Source organism: Podarcis cretensis, assembly GCF_951804945.1.
Source record: "Podarcis cretensis genome assembly, chromosome: 4".
Lineage (NCBI taxonomy): Eukaryota > Metazoa > Chordata > Lepidosauria > Squamata > Lacertidae > Podarcis > Podarcis cretensis.
The window spans coordinates 24074290-24095583 of record NC_137173.1 but is presented as its reverse complement, the minus strand read 5'-3'; the positions used below and the strand labels follow the sequence as shown (position 1 = coordinate 24095583).

Genomic DNA, 21294 nt, shown 5'->3' with positions numbered 1-21294 from the left:
AGGTTTAGTCTTATTATAAGTCATTGTAAGTTTAAGTTAAGTCTGCTGCAACTAGATTTCTTATGAACAGTGCCAATCCTAATCCTGAATGTATTGGATTTGTGACCATTATGCTCATTTGCCTTCAGTAGCAGTAAAGCTCTGTTGGATGAAATATAATTGCCTCTGGTCTATTTTTGGGGAATTCCGCAACGTGTTTAAGTTTTTACTCTGCTAACTATACATTGGGAGTTCTGCTCTGGATCATATTGAGTAGAATTCCATGACACCCTCATTCCCAAATCCATTCCATTGAGTTTTTATTATAGCTGTAAATAGTATTTCTGAAAACCAGAATGTCTACTTATACAAAAAAAATAATTGATTCCCACTGGATCATTTACTGTTGTTGAGTGGCAGGCCCACAGTTTGCTCATCTTGCCCTGCTGCAGAAGCGGAAAGAAGTCTGTATACAGCCATAAAGCAAACAACAGCAATAACCTTTTTCTTTTTTGTTCATGAGAACTTTTGTAGGACAGTTGTGAGTGTGCCAGCATGCCACAAAAACCACTCTGGGTATCTGTATATGAACTTTATAAATACTATGCCTAGGTTCCACTCAAATCAATAGGATTTAAGTTAGTCATTACCAACTTTTCACAATGCTTCCAGTGGGAATAAGCATTTCAGAAGTTCAAGTACACTGTATAAAGGAAGTAAAATGGGATTTACCAAGTGAATTAATTCCCTTTTTTGCAAGTGAAATGTTGACAAAATAATCCACATTGAAATCCAGAAGAGTCCCAAGCTCAGGGATCAGCTGCCAAAAACCATCCTGGAAAACACATTCATAGAAAATAAAATGGGGGAAGAGGAGAATTGTTGTGTGAAATCTATTCTTTTCTTTTTTAAAAGGAAAATAAACACATGTAATGAATGACTCTATAAAAAAAGAAAGCAGGCAGCCTCTTCAACACAGGTGAGGCACAAATGGGCAAAAAAGGTAAGGTTTCTCATGTAACAGAAGTGGAAAATTTGTCTTCTGGATAGGGCTGCATTTCCCTGGGGGTAATCTGTTTAAGGCTGCACGCCAAGAGTGGGCAGGGCCAGAACCGGAAATGGGGTGGGATGCCCCTTTTCTGTTTTTGATTTCTCCCTGTTTTTGCCTTTCTTTCCATCTGCATGAAATTAGGCCAAATATTGTGTGCAGCCCTCAGGGTTTAGGTTGCCCACCTCAGTCATTAACATAGGAAGAGACCCAAAGTTTCCTCCCTGGTTATACTTTGTGTTTTCTGTGAGACCTTACTTTGAATTTCTTTCTGTTATTCTATGCTATGTTTCATTTTCATTTTAATGTCTAATTTGCTTGACGCCCGAAGAACCTGTGTATTGAGGCATCTAGGATATGCAAATACATAAATAAAATTCTGCTTCATTTAGGAATTTCTATACCACCCCATCAATGGTATCCTCTCTGGGCAGCTCACAAATGTAAATCAATAAAATATAAAGATAATCATAAAGCTGCAACAACAAACTCTATTTGTCAAAATGTCCCTTCCCCACAGTATCAGAGGGATAGGCCCTCTGTTTCTGCAAAATAATGGTAGAGTCATGGGCGTAACCAGGATTTTTTTTGGGGGGGCAGGACTTTTGTTAGGGGGGCAGAACCGACGTGATTGGTCAGTTAGTTAAGTACTTCTATTGTTTTACTTTATCTGGGGGGGGGGGCAACTGCCCCCTTTGCTCCTCCTGGCTACACCCAAGGGTAAGCTCCATTTGTCTGCCCCCCCCCCCAGCATACCTGATTCTGGAGTTTAAAGAGTTGAGGCCAGGATACAACCCTTAGCGGCTTCTGTGCAGGAAATGATTGGCGCCTTTTCATTTTGTGCATATCCAGGAGAGTATCCTTTAAAGAGAGAGACAGACAACAGTGTAGAGTGAAAAATATCCCCCAGAGCTAGTCCTCAAGGGATGTGAAGAATCACAACCTAACCCAGCACATCTAAAAGCCCTGCTCTCTAAGGGTAGGTGCACCATCAAAAATAGTAGTATAGGCTAGAGAAGCAATAAGAACAGATAAGCATATATACTGTGTGTGTGTGTGTGTGTTTGTGTGTACACACACACACACACGCACACACACACACACAAAATCACCCAACCTTCACCAGAATGTCCCAGGGTGGATTACAATTAACATACAGTTTTAAAAATAGTTAAAGACATCTTACCCCCTGCAAGCTATAGGGCATCTTGCGAGAAGCCTCAGAGGTTTCCTTTGAGCACTGCATTTCTGGCACTCTGCGAAGAGGGCTGACCGACTCCTGTGCACTTCCTTGCACAAATGCTTTTCCAGGTGCTAGAGAAAGCTTAAGAGCTTGCACTCTTTTAGGTGGAAGCGCTGGAAGTGGAAACGGATCCTTCTGTTGAAGCATATCAAATTTCCTCAAGCTAAAGCTTTGGGGGATTGCCTGTGAATCAAACGAACCTGTTGCGGGTGATCCAAAAGTAGAACCAAGCGGACCAGTTGCAGGTGATCCAAAAACAGAACCAAACGGACCAGTTGCAGGTGATCCCGAAGCAAACATGTTGAGGCTGCCTCTAGGCAGAGGAGGTGGTGGAGCAGCAGCAGCGGTGCTTATCGGAGCTTGGGGAATTGCCTGTGAACCCAAACTGGGACTGGAAGTAGAACCAAACAGACCAGATGCAGATGACCCAAAAGCCAACGTGTTGGGGATGCCTCCAGTCAGAGGCGGCAGTGGTGAAGCAGTGCTTATCGGAGCTTGGGGGACTGCTTGTGAACCAAACTGAGCAGCTGCAGGTAATCCAAAAGCAGGTGAGCCAAAAGCAGAACCGAACAGACCAGTTGCAGGTGATCCAAACTTGTGGATGTTCCCATATAGAGGACTAGGAGGCGGTGGAGGAAGGGTGCTTATCGGAGCACTATTTTGGATTCCAAAACTGAAGCCTAAGGAGCTACCCTCAAGCTTGCTGCCAGCAATAGGAGGAGAAGGCACCTATGGGGTAAAAGTTGTTATTTTAGACTCAGATTTGGTTCACACACATTCTGCTTTTCCTACATTAACTACCACAGCCTTGAAAAATCTGCTTCTGAAACCCCTCACACAAAACTCTTGTAATGTTAAGGTATGCCTCCCACCAAGTTGTACAACTGATTAAAAAAAAACCCCGGAATGTCTGCCTTGGGAGAACTTCCGTAGAGGACCTTTGGATTGTTGCGAGATTGCCGTCTAATGGGATTGCCTGGCAGCAGGGGTGTCTAACCAGTGGCTACGAGATATCAGTAGACTCCAACTCCCACCACTCAGTATGGTAAACAGTCAAAAAAGATGGGACTTGTAGCACAACAACATCTGGAGGGCCATGCAGAAGCCACCCTTGCCTTGGAATATTCCCCGATCATAACTTGGGATTTAACAGAAGAATGTTAGCATTTCCTAGTGGTTCAGCATCTTTACAAGAGTGAATTGTGAGAAGATAGTTTCTTAATCCTTCTTGAATGTTTGGGGTGGGAAAAGCAACCATTGCTTGGAAAAGGGGGCACACCCAACAGAGTGTGTGTGTGTATGTGTGTTTATGCATAACGGAAAGTTTTGCAAGGGGAAGAAGCAGAGTTAGCTGTGATCTGAAGGCAATTGGTGGTACCTCTCTCTGGGGACTGGATGCAAAGGGGTAGATCAGTTGCATGGCAGGACAGCATATACCAGTTGCCTCCACTTGTGTGCTCCACTTCTGTATTTGTAAACAATCCAAATATTACAAAAATGCTGTAGGTATCCAAACAGCACGGCTGCCCCTGGAATTTCTCGCTGCTTGGGAAAGCGGTGTGCATTCCACATATGATCAGACTAGGAGGCTTTCAGAATTACCCACAAATCAGAGCTGGGATTGGGACGAGATACGTCAGCTAACGGCAATGCAGCTGCCAAACAGTGAGGGGAGAGAAATCGGGAGACTCTGTTCGTTGTTAAGTTTACTGGAGAAGAAATCTCATCTGCTAATTCAGACATGATGTCAGGTATGGAAGTATCACTCAACTATGAAGAAAAATGCATTCATTTAGACTCAAATATGGTTCACACACATTATAAGGGATGCGGGTGGTGCTGTGGTCTAAACCACTGAGCCTCTTGTGCTTGCCGATCAGAAGGTTGGTGGTTTGAATCTGCACAATGGGGTGAGCTCCTGTTGCTCTGTCCCAGCTCATGCCTACCTAGCAGTTTGAAAGCACGCGAGTGAGCATAGATAAATAGGTACCACTGCAGCGGGAAGGTAAACCCCATTTCCATGTGCTCTGGCTTCCGTCATGGCACTCCATTCTGCCAGAAGCAGTTTAGTCATGCTGGCCACATGACCTGGAAAGCTGTCTGTGGACAAACGCTGACTCTCTCAGCCTGAAAGCGAGATTAGCGCCGCAACCCCATAGTCGCCTTTGACTAGACTTAACTGTCCAGTGGTCCTTTAGCTTTAACTAATGACACATGTTATGTTTTCCCTAAATTATCATTCAAAACCCTTGAGAATCTGTTTTTGAATCCCCTCAGTGTTTAGATGTGCCTCCCACTGAGTCATACAAGTGGTCAAAAAGTTCCTCAGAATTTTTGTCTGAAGAGAACTTCCTTAGAGGAATTTTAGAAACGCACACCAAATAATGTTAATATTTCTTGGAAGTTCAGCACAGCCAGTGGATGTGTCTTTTCTGAGAGCGCATTGTGAGGAAACAGTTTCTTGATCACCTTGGAATGTTTGAGATGGAGAAGCTATGAATGCCCAGAAACAACTGTGTGTGTGTGTGTGTGTGTGTGAGAGAGAGAGAGAGAGAGAGAGGGAAAAAGGGAAGCAGTTTTTGGTATCTTTCTCTGGGGACTGGATGTGAAGGAGTGGATTGGCTGTGTGGCAGGCATACACATGCTGGTTGCCTCTGTTTTGGCTCTACCATATGTGTAAACAAACCAAGTATTACAAAAGTATTCTAAGTGCCCAGTGCTCTCTTCCTCCAAAAAAAGACACCTGTGTGAAGTAGTACTGACCCAGGAGAAGCGGTATGCTCTTAGCATATGCCCCGGCTAGGCAGCTTTGGGGATTACCTTCAAGTCAGAACTGAGAAGACAACTGCTCATGCCACCTGCCGGCGTGCCACCTGTAAATTCCTCCAGCAGTGACATACTCAAATTCTCTGCCTCAGTAAGTGGAACTGCCTTCTTAGGTTGCTTCTTAAGAAATGACATCCGCAGTGGAGGAGCAGCTGACATATCTCCGCTCTCATCTTGAAATGCTTCAGGCACGTGGTCAGCCGTGGAAACCACAGACTTCTGCGGAGTAAAATTTATTCTTTTAGTCTCACAGCTGGGAAAACACACATTGTTTTTATATATTATTCACAATGCTTATAGAATCCCCCCCCCCAATTCTACGTTATAATGTATTCATGCATATGTTCTTCAGTGTAAATTGCTTGCTGTTTGGTGACAAGCAACTAATAGGTTTAACAACAAGAACAGTAATCTATGATCTGTCGGAAAGAAACCTCCTTAAGAGGATTTATTCTGGAAATATAAACTATAGGCATCAAGCATTAAAAATCATTTTTACTTAAAAACTATACTACAGTGGTGCCCCGCAAGACGAACGCTTCGCAAGACGGAAAACCCGCTAGATGAAAGGGTTTTCCGTTTTGGAGGCGCTTTGCAAAACGAATTTCCCCGTTGGGCTTGCTTCGCAAGACGAAATGTCTTGCGAGTTCCTGCGGGTTTTTTCCCCTTTCCCCCCCCTTTTCCTAAGCCGCTAAACCGCTTATCATGTGATCCGCTGATAAGCCGCTTATCAGCTGATCCGCTAAAAGCCGCTAAACCACTAATAGCGCTAATCCGCTAAGCTGTCAATGGTCTTGCTTCGCAAGACGAAGAAACCGCTATACGAAGAGCTTCACGGAACGGATTAATTTTGTCTTGCGAGGCACCACTGTAGATCTGTAGTCAACCTAAACTGTAAATAATATAATCTGGGACTAAGCACTGAGTACTTTTATTGCTTTAATGCTAGTGCCACAGGAAGTTACTGATTCGTTAATTGATCCCATTCAGCAAAGTTACTTCTAAGTAAACATGAATGGATCACGACAATGGAGGAAGGCATTGTTGGATAATTAAGCTCTATACCAGAGCTTCCCAAACTTGGATCTCCAGCTGTTTTGGGACTACCTAGCAAGACTCAGTAGTCAGGGATGATGGGAACTGTAGTCTAAAAACAGCTGGAGACCTGAGTTTGAGAAACTCTGCTCTATACTGTGCTGTGTAGAGCTACCATTTTAATTCAAGCTGACTTAGTGAAAACCTTACTTCTGGGCTAGCATGGATAAAATCTGTGTTTCCCCCCCAGAAATAACTACATCCTCACATGTATTTGTCTTTGCTGATACAGATAGGCTTCTTAGGAAACAGAGGCAGTTCCTATGTTCCAAATAGTTGTGCGTACAACTTATGATTAACTGAAGCTTGCGAGTGTTTTCATGACACAGGTTTAACTGAAAAGTTTCATCTTGGAAAAATTGCTTTCTAGAAGTGAATCAATGAGGCCTTTGAGTTATGTTAGATTAGTTCTTAATATTGTCTAATGAATACCAAGATTGTATCAATTATTACACTTATTAAAAGGGATTTTAATACTGAGTTTAATGGGACTCAAAGGTCAGAATGTATAAGACTCCATCCTTAAACTTGTGCAATGAATTAAAAAAAATCTCAAAGTGTGCAACAGCTCTAATTAAAATGGCTGACCAATAAACCGCTTCATGTTTTTTCTTGTATTTTTTGCACCAATGTACCTCAAGTTCCCTTACCATTTTTCTCCTTTTCTTTTTCGTTTTCTCCACAAATTCTATTTCTTCCTTCTCAATAGCCACTTCTTCATAAACTCCAAGATCTTCTGCTAAATGAAAGTCAAGCATTGGCTATATATGGGTGGTGAGAGGTGGGGTGGTAGAATAGAAGAAAGCATAATTAGTAATGATTATTGTACTAGTAATAATAAAACATGTCAGGAGTATAGTTGGGATCAAGACTGTGATACACAGAGAAGGTTTTTTTTTTAACACCCCCCCCCCCCGTGCCATATCCCTGACAAAAAAAATGCCCTCAAATGTCAGTACAGTGGTACCTTGGTTCTCAAGCATAATCTGTTCTGGGAGTCCATTCGACTCCCGAAACCGTTCAAAAACCACGGCATGGCTTCTGATTGGCTGCAGGAGTTTCCTGCAGTCAAGCGGAAGCCACGTCAGACATATGGCTTCCGAAAAATGTTTGCAATCCGGAACACTTACTTCCGGGTTTGCGGGAGCCTATTTGTTCGGGAGCCAAGCCGTTTGACAACCAAGGTACCACTGTAAAAGTTTTCCTCCCCGAACAAACAGCAATTTCTTGGGAGTGGGGCACAATTCATCCCACAGTGTGTCCCCTTCCCCACCTTTGAAAAGAGTTGTGAGGGATGAAGAGCTCTTAGAATTTGAAATGCAGAACAGTGTCTTCAACCCAGCCAATGTAGTGCAACCTATATATTTTGGACCATAACTTTCATTATCCCTGACCACTGGCCATGCTGACTGGGGCGGATGGGAGTTGAGAGTTCAAAACATCTGGAGGGCACCACATTGGCTACCACTGTTTTAATTTCACTAAATTACATTCCAATGTCTCAGTGTTCAAGACATTTGCAAAGGAAGATAAACAAAGGCAGAATAGGCAAATTAAACGGAATACTTCAGTTCGCTAAGTTAGTAAGAGGAAACTGACCCATCAGGTGCGCCTTCCCCACTGAAGTACAGCTCTTGTTTTCGTCTAATGAAATGTCAAGATTGTATCGAAGTATAATTACACTTATTAATATGGATTTTAATACTGAGTTCAATGCAATTCACAGGTCAGGACATGTAAGAGTCCAACCTTAACCTCATACAATTAAGCAAAGGCAACAACCTTAATTAAAATGGCTGGCCAACATACAGTGCGGTTTCAAGTATTTTATCTTTTTGTCAACGTACTTCACGGTCTATTACCTCCTCCTCAAGGCCTATTCCCTCCTCCTCAACGATGGAGGCTCTTGATGACTGGAACAAACACACACACACATATAGAGGTGGTGGGGAATGAGATAAAATAGGGAAGAAAGCAAAATTAGTAATAATGAAAAGTGTATTTTACCATGCCAAGGACCACAGACCACTTCATGAGATGCATAAAGTGGAATGCATGAAGGGAGAAGAGGACCAGAAAGTGTTGGATACATACAAAACGAGGGAACTCGCAAGGAGCCGTCTGTCCTTTTGACTGATATTCCATGTAGGGTAAGATGTCGACATCCTTCTTGGCTACAAGTTCCAAAACATCCAGAGTATCAGCAGTCTGGTCTTCATTTGTATCCTGAATATGGGGGCGGGGGCGGGGGGGATGAATAAAAAGCACCGCAAAAGTAAGTATTAAAAAGCAAGGTTATAAATTACGTAAAATAATGTGCATGCTTCAAGATACAAAAATGAACACTGGAATTAATCTGAACTGGGATGGGGAAGTCCTAAGAAAAACATAGAAGCTTTAAGCCAGAGGTGGGGAACCTGTATACCTGAAGGAGTGTGTCCACCCCCATCGTTCAGCCTGGACATTGAGGTCCAGCACTGAGGGCCTTCTGGAGGTTCCCTCACTGTGAGAAGTGAAGTTACAGGGAACCATGCAGAGGGCCTTCTTAGTAGTGGCGCCTGCCCTTTGGAATGCCCTCCCACCAGATGTCAAGGAAATAAACAACTATCTGACTTTTAGAAGACATCTGAAGGCAGCCCTGTTTAGGGAAGTTTTAAATGTTTGATTCTATTTTAAATATTCTGTTGGGAGCTGTCCAGAGTGGCTGGGGAAACCCAGCCAGATGGGTGGGGTATAAATATGTTGTTGTTATTGATGATGAACTACCATACCTAACCATTGGCTATGCTGGATGAGTCTGATGGAAGTTGGAGTCTAACAACATCTAGAGGGCCACAGGTTAGCCACCCCTGCTTTAAGCAGATTCAGCATGTTCTCCATTATGTGCCGCTCTGCTTGGCCTTAGGAAGCCCCCGCATGCAGTGTTTTCCCCAGTTTGCATTGGTCCATGCGTAACCCAGAGTGGAGCTCATTTCAGGTGAAGGCTGCCTCCTCACCCCACAGATTATGCAACATGCAAGTTTGGTGTTTCACACTCAGGCGCAAATGATGTGAGCAGTCCCTCTGTGCAATGGCACGGAGCAGCCAGTTTATTATGTTACATCATCATCATCATCATTTATTTATACCCCGCCCATCTGGCTGGGTTTCCCCAGCCACTCTGGGCGGTTCCCAACAGAATACTAACAACATGATAAAGCATCAAATATTAAAGATAAAGCTGTTTTGAAACATAAGGAAGAAAATAAGTGAAGGTGAAAAACAAGTGAAATAGCATCTTTAGATTCCAGGGAGAAAAATAGTATTTAGACTAGACACAAAGGTTTTCAAGAGATGAGATGAAAGAAAAGCACTGATTCTGGGGAAGGCATGAAATCTCCTGAGCAGGAGTATAAAAGGATTCATGGATTACATGACCCAAGTGGTAAAAGGATACAACCCATCTTTGGGTGCTTCTTCTTCCCAGCACCTTCTATACTTCTGGTGCTCGGTAATAATGAATTCAGTCATTAATATTAGGTCAATAAGAGAATGTGCCGATCAGAAGGTCGGCGGTTCGAATCCCCACAATGGGGTGAGCTTCCGTTGCTCAGTCCCAGTTCCTGCCAACCTAGCGGTTCGAAAGCATGCCCGTGCAAGTAGATAAATAGGTACCGCTCCAGCGGGAAGGTAAATGGCATTTCCGTGCACTGCTCTGGTTCGCCAGAAGTGGCTTAGTCATGCTGGGCGCATGACCCAGAAGCTGTACGCCGGCTCCCTCGACCAATAAAGCGAGATGAGCGTCGCAACCTCAGAGTCGTCCGCGACTGGACCTAACAGTCAGGGGTCCCTTTACCTTTACCTTTACGAGAACTGATGAAGTATGAACGGTGGGCCCAAGGGTTAAGTGACAGCTCATGCATACAAAATACCTCAGTGAACACACGTACCCTTTTCTCAATTGCCACAAAACTTGTAAACTGGGTCACAATGGAGTTCTTCAGACTAAGCTCAATGATTTGGGACTTCAACAGCTGCTTCTTCATCTAAATAGATAAGTCACAGGCAGATTGTTATTTCAAAACAACACAGAGAGCTCTAATCAAAGCAGGTGAAATATAGGGCCAAAAACAGTGAAGAGATGCTTCTCCAAATGGTGAATCAAATACCGTATTTTTCGCCCCATAGGGCACACCGGCCCATAGGGCACACCTAGTTTTTTTGGGGGAAATAAAGAAAAAAAGTTATTCCCCCCCCAGGCGCGGGGCTGGGGCGGGGGAAGCCCGAGCCCGAGCTTCCCCCGACCCCAGCCCCCAGAACAGGCAGCTCTCCGCAAGAGGTGGGAGAGCTGCGCGACTTCGTGCAGCTCTCCCACGGCTTGCGGATAGCTTCCTGAAGCCTGGAGAGCGAGAGGGGTTGGTGCGCACCGACCCCTCTCGCTCTCCAGGCTTCAACGAAAGCCTGCATTCACCCCATAGGACGCACACACATTTCCCCTTCATTTTTGGAGGGGGAAAAGTGCGTCCTATAGGGTGAAAAATACGGTAAGCGTTGGCAAACCACTCCCACAATAATAAGGTCAGTATGGCTATATTGTGGCTGCTGAAAATAAAAGCTGGCTACAAAAGCTGTGAGGTTTTATATTTGAGGGCATCCGTCTTGCTCCACATACAATGACCCCTAGTCCCCTCCATGTCAGAAAGGGATTCCTTCCCTCCCCAAAGTGTAACTGAAAACAAAGCCGCATACTAATGCATTTATTGTTGCCCAGGGGCCAAAACAGGAGCAGGGATTTCAGATCCTGGGCAGAGCAATCCTATAACCACATGGCACTGGGACCCCACATATTGTGGGAACTTCAGATATGCCCATCTGAATCCATAGTACTGTACTGCTTTGACACATCATGGCTACGGATGTAAAAAGGCAGCAATTTCCATCCCAGCCAGTATCCACCACAATCAGTGCTGTTTCTGTTCCACTGCAGTTCCGTTTCCATCAAATACTATGCTATTTGTCTTGCTATCCATTATTTAACGCAAGTTATGTAGGTTACAGAAAGTATGCAACTATTTTAATCAACTTGCACAATAATCTTCTCAAAATAAATCTTATATTCTTTAAAACTGATATTTTTGTAATGTGCAGGTTTGTGCAGGTTTAATCAATTACAGTGCAATTTTATACACGCCTCTTCAGAAATAAGCCACACTGTGTTCAATGGGATATGTATAATGTATATGATTGCGGCCCTAACCTCCTACAACTCATCAAAACTCATATCTAAATGAGCAGCAGCTGTAACTAAAATGGCTGGCCAATAAACTGTTCCATGTTTTTCATTTTTATTTTTTTGGCAACGTACCTCATGTTCTGTTTCATCTTCATTAAGAATCCCTTGTTCATAATCTCGAATGAAGGCTCTTGCTGCAAGTTTGTGCAGCATCTATACAGATTGGGCAGTGGGGAAGGAGGCGGGGCGGGGAGAGAGAACCAAGAATTAGTAGCAGTAATAAAATATGTATATACAAAAAACCAAGTTTTAAAAATAATTTTTACAATTTAAGCAACATTTAGGCTGCAATCCCATATGCACTTGCCAGATTCTTAGACCCACTGACCTAAAAGGAAGTTATGAGTAGACATTTATAGGATTACTATGCCCAGTCAGGATCAAGACCATGATACATTGGGAAGGGTTTTATTTTTTTAAGGAAAAAACCCTTTTCCTCCTGTGCCATGTTACTAGCAAAAATTGCCCACAGGGGTCAATTGCAGTTTCCCTCCCAGAGCAAATGGCAGCTTTTGGGGGAGGGGCACAATTTATCCAACATTTCAGAGGGGGGACCTGATTAGATGACTTTGACTGGACAAACACACCTGTCACCTGCAATAATAATATCTAGATAGATAGATAGATAGATAGGGACGCGGGTAGCGCTGTGGGTTAAACCACAGAGCCTAGGACTTGCCGATCAGAAGGTTGGCGGTTTGAATCCCTGTGACGGGGTAAGCTCCCGTTGCTCGGTCCCTGCTCCTGCCAACCTAGCAGTTCAAAAGCACATCAAAGTGCAAGTAGATAAATAGGTACCGCTCTGGCAGGAAGGTAAACGGCGTTTCTGTAAGCTGCTCTGGTTCGCCAGAAGCGGCTTAGTCTTGCTGGCCACATGACCCGGTAGCTGTACACCGGCTCCCTCGGCCAATAAAGCGAGATGAGCGCCGCAACCCCAGAGTCAGTCACGACTGGACCTAATGGTCAGGGGTCCCTTTACCTTTTTATCTATCTAGATGGCAGGATAGGGGTGTGTGAGAAGGAAGGCGGGTTGCACAACAGCAGCAGCCATGCATGGGAGTGAGGCGGGATAAACACTGAGAGGGGGAAAGTGGTGGTTTAAAACAACAGCTTCTAAATCCCCTATTCCGACTTATTTTAGACCCTGATGTAGCTTATGAGAGAAGCATGAGCTCACCGTGCCCGTTGTCTTTTGCAGCTCAGTTGTGGACACCACAGTCTGCAGCTCTTTGTCGTCTATTAGAGCATTTAGAGTGGCCTGAAAGAAAGAAGAACAAGCAGAAATATTCCTTTTATTTTAATTAAATATGCTGAATATTCACTGTTAAGGGTAACAGAATGTGCTGTGTTACTTTTTCATGCGAGTACGGTGACATAAATACAGCGTGCAGCACGATTGTTTAGTGTCTCATAAAATGAATTACTCTTGTAGGTCTTAAGGACCACCTGACTGTTAGTCTAAAGCAGCAATGCTGCAGCAAGCAAAGGCTCTAGCAGCCAAGTCAGCTGCTTGTGGCTGGAAAGCCAAACAGGATGTGTGTGACTGTTGCCATGGAAACAAAGGGGCAGTCCATTCTGTATTGAGCACCGGATGTTAGCTCAGTGTGTGTCATATGACCTGTACAGGATGTACATAGGTGGAGTTTGGAGTTTCTCTCTGTATGTTGAAGAGAGCAGACATGTTTTTCTCTGTACTGAAGTGAAAGACAGGAATAAACGCAATGTAGATACATTTCTGTCTGTGTCTGATTCCCCTCCCTGGGGATATGCTGGAGAGCAGGGAGGAGGAGAGCAGTTGGTGTGTTTTTCTCACAGCCTGAGGAAAATCGCCGGAACGGACCTCGTGTGTATTTCCTGCCGGGAGTCGCCGGAGGGAGGTCAAAAGAATTCAGCCGGTGCCTCGAGAGATAGGCACATACCTCTGACCGGCCCTGAATTCTGACTTTGGTAGCAGTTGACGGTTGCTACGATCCATGGAACTCTGCAGAAATAGGAGCCTGAGATGGAGGCTGATTCTCTGCAGCCAGAAGCTGACCAGAAGAAGCTGAAAGCCAAGCTACGGAGCCCAGGTATGAGATTTTCGGGCTTAGGAGTGTGAATGCAGATGGATTAATTCTCTGCTTCAAGGGAGCAACGTTTGGGAAAAACAGCTCCGAGAGAGAAGAGTCTGCATTCCAAACATTCCTGTGGTTTTTCCTGTCCAAGGAAAGGAATGTGGTTGCTTAGCAACGCAGATAAGGGCTGGAAGTCAGGCTATGCCCAGAGAGGCACAAACAGCTCGTGTTTTGACTAGGCCTTTACAAAGGAACTGTTGGAAAGGGACTTTCCAAGCGGCCAGTGTTATTGCTGCCAGGTGCACAGAGTGTAAACAAGCCAGCTATTGGATTTTAGAGGCTTGTGTTTGAGAGTCAATGCAAGGACTCAAAATGGATGCCAAGAAGGGGGAAGGCCTGCCTTCTCCACCCCTTTTGACCAGTGACAATTATGCATCTTGGTCTATTAAGATGAAGGCTTTGCTGCAGAATCAGAGACTGTTTAGGGTGATTGAGAACCCCATCCCTGCAGCACCAACGCCTGTTTGGGAGTCACAAGATGTGAAGGCCAGAACTGCTATAATTCTGTGCGTGTCAGACTCTCAGCTTATTCATATACAAGATTTACCGCACGCGAAAGATGTTTGGGACACGCTGAGAAGGACACATCAGAGAGATGCAGGTTCTTCAGCGTTGCTGTATTTTGAAAAGCTGACTAACCTGAGGCTTGCGCCTGATGGAGATGTTCAAGCGCACCTGACGGAAATGAAGTTTCTGCGTCAGCAGATGGTGGAACGCAATTTCCGTCTGCAGGAGGAAGTGTTTTGCTTCATGGTGATCAACAGCCTGAATCGGACTTACAAAACGGTTGCCAGTCAGCTGGGGTCTCTCCCAGCGCAAGATTTGACTTCGGACAGAGTCTTTGCCGTGGTTCTTTGTGAACATGACAGACTTGCCGCCCTGGAAGTCAAGGACAGGGGGAGGGAAGAACGGAGTTCTAACACCCCCACTGCTGTAGCTACTGGAGGAGACGCCGTAGCTTTGAACGTTGTCCGATGCCGCAATTATGGACAGACTGGGCATCTTCAGCGGTACTGCAAGAAGCCACGTCAGAACAAAGGAGCCAAGGGAAGCTCCACGAAGTCTGAGGCGTCAGGCAGAAGTCATGCCAAGTCACAGGCGAAGCCTGCAAAGGCTTTGATGTCCCTAAAAGCCACACCACAAGTGGGGAATTCCTTCGTTTTAGACACGGGAGCGACGGTTCACATGACCCATCGCAGGGATTTGTTTTCGTCATGTAAGAAGCAAAGCTTCGTTGTACAACAAGCCAACGGTCAAGAGCTGGAAGCCACCGGAATTGGGACTGTGTATCTTAAAAGTCTGAACTTGACTATAAACGATGTTTATTTGGTTCCAGAGTTGAAGTACAATCTGCTCAGCGTTTCGCAGATTGCCAAGAAGGGACTAAAACTGTCCTATGATGATCAACACTGCGAGATCTACAAAGATGGAGAGTTGTATCTTTCTGCCAAAGAGAAAGATGGACTGTATTTGTTGACTTTTGATCAAAGTGATTACATGGAATGTAATTCTTGTGATTCTAACATGATTTCTGTTGCAGGTGTAGCCAAGAAGAACGCCAAGCAGGTCACCTCGAGGGTTGACAAGGCATTTCAGCGGGTGTATGCTGATGTGATTGGTCCTCTAGCACCTTCTAGAGGCAATGCAAAGTATTACCTAATATGTGTTGATTCTTTTACAGGTTTTGTCTGGATTTATCTTTTGGAGAGACCAAAAGAAGCCTTAGAAAGGTTTAAAGAGTTTTGTGACAAGGTTAAAAATATGCATGATGCTGACATAGATTGTCTTTGCACAGATGAGAAGCCAATTTTTCTCTTACAGGATTTCCAGAGGTTCCTGAAGAAGAAAGGGATAAGACACAAAATTGCAGCTTCCGAACAAGCTTGGAACAGATGTGTCTGTGTTAGGGTGAACAAAGAATTGCAAAAGGGAATGCATGCGCAATTGCTTAGTTCACATCTGCCACATGAGTACTGGGCTGAGTCGCTAATGTCATATTGTTACACGTGGTTGAGAAAGGTTTCAAAAGACTTGGGATGTTCTCCTTTTGAGAAACTGTTCCACAGAAAACCTTCTGTTGCCCATTTCAAGGTTTTTGGGTCTCATGTGAGGACAGAAGCTCCAGGTGGAGTAAAGAATGCCAGAGGCATTTTTGTGGGTTATGAAAAGGGTCTCTACAGAGTAATTTTGTCTGAATCTGGTAAAGTGATTCTCACAAAATTTCTAGAGAGTGCTCCTGAACAGGAGCGAGTGATTGTTCACACATTTCCCACAGGAGATGATGATGATTCTGATGATGATGATGATGAGTTTGATCTTATTGAGTTCAGTAGTACTGATGATGACAGCGATAGCTCAGACAGCTCAGTTGTCACAGTCATTGAGAAGAAATCTCACACAATGACTAGACCCTCAGAAGAGGAGGATGAACCACTGATTAAGCTTAGTACTGGTTCTCCAGAGAGTTCAGAGGCTGAACCAGAAAGCAGAGAAGAGCAGCACCTCTTACGTAGGTCTGAGAGAGCAACGAAGGGTGTACCACCCAAGAGGTATTCAAAAGAGTTTGCCAACCAAGCTATTGCATGTGTTGCTGTTGTAAACGACCAAGGTCAAATTGAAGCTGTGTCTGAGTCAGAGACAAAGGCACAACAGAGAGTTGCTAACCAAGGTAATGCAGAAGCACTCATTCCTTGGAAGTCACACAACCAGAGAGGTACATTGGTAAAACCAGTGGCGGGTAGTTCCAAGGATGGAACTGAAACAACAGGGGAGTGTTATAAGTATAACAACTGTTTGTTTTCTTCTCTGGATGACGCTTTGCTCGCAGCACGCATTGATGCTTTAGGGGGAGTATGTTAGTCTAAAGCAGCAATGCTGCAGCAAGCAAAGGCTCTAGCAGCCAAGTCAGCTGCTTGTGGCTGGAAAGCCAAACAGGATGTGTGTGACTGTTGCCATGGAAACAAAGGGGCAGTCCATTCTGTATTGAGCACCGGATGTTAGCTCAGTGTGTGTCATATGACCTGTACAGGATGTACATAGGTGGAGTTTGGAGTTTCTCTCTGTATGTTGAAGAGAGCAGACATGTTTTTCTCTGTACTGAAGTGAAAGACAGGAATAAACGCAATGTAGATACATTTCTGTCTGTGTCTGATTCCCCTCCCTGGGGATATGCTGGAGAGCAGGGAGGAGGAGAGCAGTTGGTGTGTTTTTCTCACAGCCTGAGGAAAATCGCCGGAACGGACCTCGTGTGTATTTCCTGCCGGGAGTCGCCGGAGGGAGGTCAAAGGAATTCAGCCGGTGCCTCGAGAGATAGGCACATACCTCTGACCGAGCCTGAATTCCGACACTGACCCCCTTATACCCCTCCCCAATCACTGAGCCCCATGGCTCCAAAAGCCGGGCATTCAGTGTTGCAGGTCGAAGACTATGGAACTCCCTCCTAGCCAAGATTAGACAGGCATCCTCAGGCACTAACACTTTCCTGTTCCAACAGGTGCTTTAAACTAATGTTTGGGTTTCTGCTTGGTTTTAGGATGGCCATTCATAGTTTTATTCTTCATATGGTTTGTTTTTAGGCACACCACTTAGAAATGCTAATGATTCAGCGGCATACAGTGTGTGTTGGCATCCGTCTGCCTTGGGAGACAATGGAGGAGAGTGCCTTTGGAGGTGGAGCCAAACTGTTGGAAGGTTACAGAGCCTGCTGTGGCTGTAGAGACCGATAGGGGAGAGACATGTTTTGTTGCATCTGGGGAAGATGAAGGAGATGCCTTAAATAACTAAATAATACATGCTGCATGTAATATATAAATGGTGGTTGCTAAAATGGGCATATTTGTCCAGCTGTGAATTTAAGACTTAATGGTCTTACGGGGGGAAAGGGGAGTGTCCTTTTTAGATGATAATGTATCACCTGCATAAGCATGTGATGGATGGCCTCTTGGAAGAGTCTGTTGCAACTCTACAATTCTGCTCTAAAATATGGCTGAGCTGCTCAGCTGTGTTTGAGGTGCCTCCTGTTCGTGCCAAGTGGACAACTGCCCCAAAGTCGTGCCTTACAGCGCAACTGCATTTGTCATGCTTACTACTGCTATAGTATTGTTTTGCCTGCTCTACAATTCTTAGCAAAGTCATTTTCACTTCAGCAGAAAGGGAACGTTCTGGATCTACCCTTCAGCTTGTTCGTCGTTCTTGCGTTTCTCCACTCTCACTTAAACTTACCACGTGTGCCATTACATGGAAAAAAATTCCAAAGCACTTGCATGGAGCTAAAAGTATTTGGCAGTTGCTTGTATTACACAAGGCAGTGAGATTAGGTTGTCGACAAGCTTATTTACCTGAGTACAGTGAGAAATGAATCCATAGATCAGAAGTCGGTCGTGATTGAAGAGAGACTGTATCTGAGCAGGTGCGTACATTAGCTCAGGTGCATCAAAATCAAACTGCTGCCATTTGATGGAAATGGCATTGCACCCCAAAGAAGACATTCTTGATGTCTGACTCTTCATCTGGATGCAGAGAAGGAAACAGAAAATTATTATTTGTTGCTTTCGTACAGGGTAAAAAAAAAAAAAGGACACGAGAATTATACAGCTATGTCATCAGGCAGACAGGGGGCAGGGATATATCCACCTGAAATGCATGGCCTTTTGGCTTCCCTGTGCCTGAACCCACCCCCAACCCATCCAAAATAAAAACCCCTATTCATGAAGCTGCCACCTGTGCATGTCCATTCATCTGCATATGTGCAATTGCTGCCTCAAACATTCACACCATTCTTAAGCACAAAATGAACGCGGCTTTCGTTTTCCAGCCAGATTGAAGCTGGGTTGAGAAAGAATGCATTAAACAGCAGAATTTGTCAATAAACAACAGGCTTGTGGATTGTTTCTAATGTCATGTGAATGGGGGTCCAAAAATTAGCAGTGGGAGTGCACTGGATGCAGAATAAGTAGCAATGTGAAGATACTCTGTCACTGAAATACAGATGCACCCCATCCTGTTTCTCTGTGGGGTAGCAATCTTAGCAAACTTTCCCCGTATAAGCTGTCTTCTCAAAATAAAAAATAAATGGGCAGGGTACTTCTAGACTGGTTCACAGACAGCAATGCACGTTGAAGCATTTGATATACCACAAACACAGGGACATTGGCCTCTTATCTGAGCATGAAGTGCCTCAACAAGATTTCATATACAGTGGTGCCCCGCAAGACGAACGCCTCGCAAGACGGAAAACCTGCTAGATGAAAGGGTTTTCCGTTTTGGAGGCGCTTTGCAAAACGAATTTCCCTATGGGCTTGCTTCGCAAGACGAAATGTCTTGCGAGTTTTTCCGACTTTTTTTCCCTTTCCCCCCCTTTTTCTAAGCCGCTAAGCCGCTTATCAGCTGATCCGCTAAGCCGCTAAAAGCCGCTAAACCACTAATAGCGCTAATCCGCTAAGACGTCAATGGGCTTGCTTCGCAAGACGAAAAAACCACTAGACGAAGAGAATCGCGGAACGGATTCTTTTCGTCTTGCGAGGCACCACTGTATTTTCCACATAAGCCACAGGTTCCCTCATCTCAACATCGCAGTAAAACAAAAAAATTAAAGCCTCCCCCAAATATTCCCACAGAGCATAGGTGCCAGGTCCCAGAGGCCCCGTGTGCCATGGCTCCCACAACATTTTAAGTGAGCGGGCCGGGAACATGCAAAGTTTGGCGCAGCCGCATGCACACACACCCCAGCATACGAGCTACATCATCACGCCCCCCGGCGTGTACCCACTACATCATTGCACCCAGATAGGGATGTGTGATGACATAGCACACGTGTGGCAGGGGCGTGATGATGTAGTGCACACACTACAGTGCCCCCCCCGGTAAGGACACATGGCCCTGGGCACCCGCAGTAGTGGGGGGCAAGACAGCGCCACTGCCACAGAGGAAGCTTACAAAAGCAATCTCACAAAAGGAGCTGGCCCCTCTGTGACTACAGAAAAAAGATATTAAAATATACTTGCCTTTCTCTCCCAGTTGTATTTGGATTTTGCATCAAAATATTCAAAGGCTCCAGCTCCATACTGGGCTAAAGATCTCAGCATGTGACGATTTGCTGTGGGGCTAATGCAATTTGTAAAGGTTTAAGTAAATGGCCTGTTTGAATGAGATGTGGAATTTAAAAGGGTGGGGAAACTGCAGGAAAATATCAGCCTGAAGAGACAACACTGAATATTTTGCTTAGTACAGTGGTGCCTCGCAAGATGAAAAGAATCCGTTCCGCGAGTCTCTTCGTCTTGCGGTTTTTTCGTCTTGCGAAGCAAGCCCATTAGCGGATTAGCGCTATTAGCGGCTTAGCGGATCAGCTGATAAGCGGCTTAGCGGCTTAGCGGATCAGCTGATAAGCGGCTTAGCGGCTTAGCGGATCAGCTGATAAGCGGCTTAGTGGATCAGCTGTTAAGCGGCTTAGCGGATCAGCTGATAAGCGGCTTAGCGGATCAGCTGATAAGCGGCTTAGCGGATCAGCTGATAAGCGGCTTAGCGGATCAGCTGATAAGCGGCTTAGAAAAAGGGGGGGGGGAACCCCGCAGAAACTCGCAAGACATTTTCGTCTTGCAAAGCAAGCCCATAGGAAATTCGTTTTGCGAAGCACCTCCAAAACGGAAAACCCTTTCGTCTAGCGGGTTTTCCGTCTTGCGAGGCATTCGTCTTGCGGGGCACCACTGTATATCCTGGACATTCGAAGCAACTAACTCCCTGCTAGCACTGGGTTGCGTTCTGGGTCATTGCGTTCTGTGTGCATTGGCGGAGCAAGTGTAAACCTGCCCTGTACTGCCCCCTTCCAGGGCCAGAAACAGTGTGCACATCAGCCATTGCACATGCCTTGGTCCCACTCAAAATGGTTGTTCCCTCTACTTCAATTGAACCACATACCTTAAATAAGAAACCTTTGTCCTGCTTCTACTTGTAGCAGAAAGCTGGGCAAAGCTAGCCAAGAGATTTGGGAGGGCAGATAGCTCAGTAGCTGAGGACATACTTTGTGTGTATAAGGAACAAGTATGAAGATCACAGGTTCAGTCAAGCTAAGCTACCGTTGCTGCTCTTGGCTCGTAGTGCTTTGTCACTGCTAACCATGCTCCACCCCTGCACTCCCTGCCTTGCTCTGAGAAACGGGGGGGGTCCTTCCTCAGAAAGAGGCAAGTCTGGGAGGAGTGGCTCAGGAGGGAGCCTGCACCTTCATCACTCTTCCGGAGTAGTTGGATATCTTTAAAAATTATTAATGGAAATCCCTTTAAACCCAAGTTGTATTTAAAATACTCTAAGGCCTAAGATGCAAATTCACCACCCCCCAGCCCCTGCCAATAGCCTCATTTTGCCTAATGAGTAGGTCTGTCTCCACTCAAAAGGATCTCAAGGAAAACAGATGGTCGGAATGAACAATACTGAGCTAGATAAACCAAGACTTTGACTTAGGATATGAAAGCTTCATATTTTAGCTTCTAAGGGTGGGGGTGGGGGGTTCCAAATAGTGCACTTACACGCCCTCAGGTACAACCTGGTTTCTCCCCACAAGTTTACACTGCCAAGTGCTGCGGTGACAAACCATATTATCAATTTGCTTACATTATTGTCCCTTTATCTTAACATTGATACAAAATGCAATTATGATCCCAGATAATTATGCTTTACAGAAGAGAGCTCAAGGACACACATTATTTAAAATATGTGCAAACATAAT

At 44.9% G+C, this 21294-nt stretch overlaps 1 protein-coding gene across 3 annotated transcripts in view; it reads right to left on the bottom strand.

The window, feature by feature from the left end:
- The window catches only part of PARP4 (poly(ADP-ribose) polymerase family member 4), a 54715-nt gene that overhangs the window by 3507 nt on the left and 29914 nt on the right, over positions 1 to 21294 (bottom strand). Inside the window, exons 24-36 of one of the 3 annotated variants that reach the window (XM_079973263.1) lie at positions 19580 to 19679; positions 17915 to 18085; positions 12641 to 12721; positions 11536 to 11616; positions 10121 to 10216; positions 8286 to 8417; positions 8039 to 8104; positions 6842 to 6952; positions 5091 to 5315; positions 2507 to 2999; positions 2214 to 2470; positions 1784 to 1888; positions 712 to 814 (exon numbers count right to left, since the gene is read on the bottom strand). In XM_079973263.1, coding sequence (XP_079829389.1) covers positions 712 to 814; positions 1784 to 1888; positions 2214 to 2470; positions 2507 to 2999; positions 5091 to 5315; positions 6842 to 6952; positions 8039 to 8104; positions 8286 to 8417; positions 10121 to 10216; positions 11536 to 11616; positions 12641 to 12721; positions 17915 to 18085; positions 19580 to 19679 — 2021 coding nt within the window. Of the gene's footprint in view, positions 1 to 711; positions 815 to 1783; positions 1889 to 2213; positions 3000 to 5090; positions 5316 to 6841; positions 6953 to 8038; positions 8105 to 8285; positions 8418 to 10120; positions 10217 to 11535; positions 11617 to 12640; positions 12722 to 17914; positions 18086 to 19579; positions 19680 to 21294 lie in introns of all 3 variants that reach the window. The other 2 variants (XM_079973261.1, XM_079973262.1) reach the window with 2 other exon arrangements.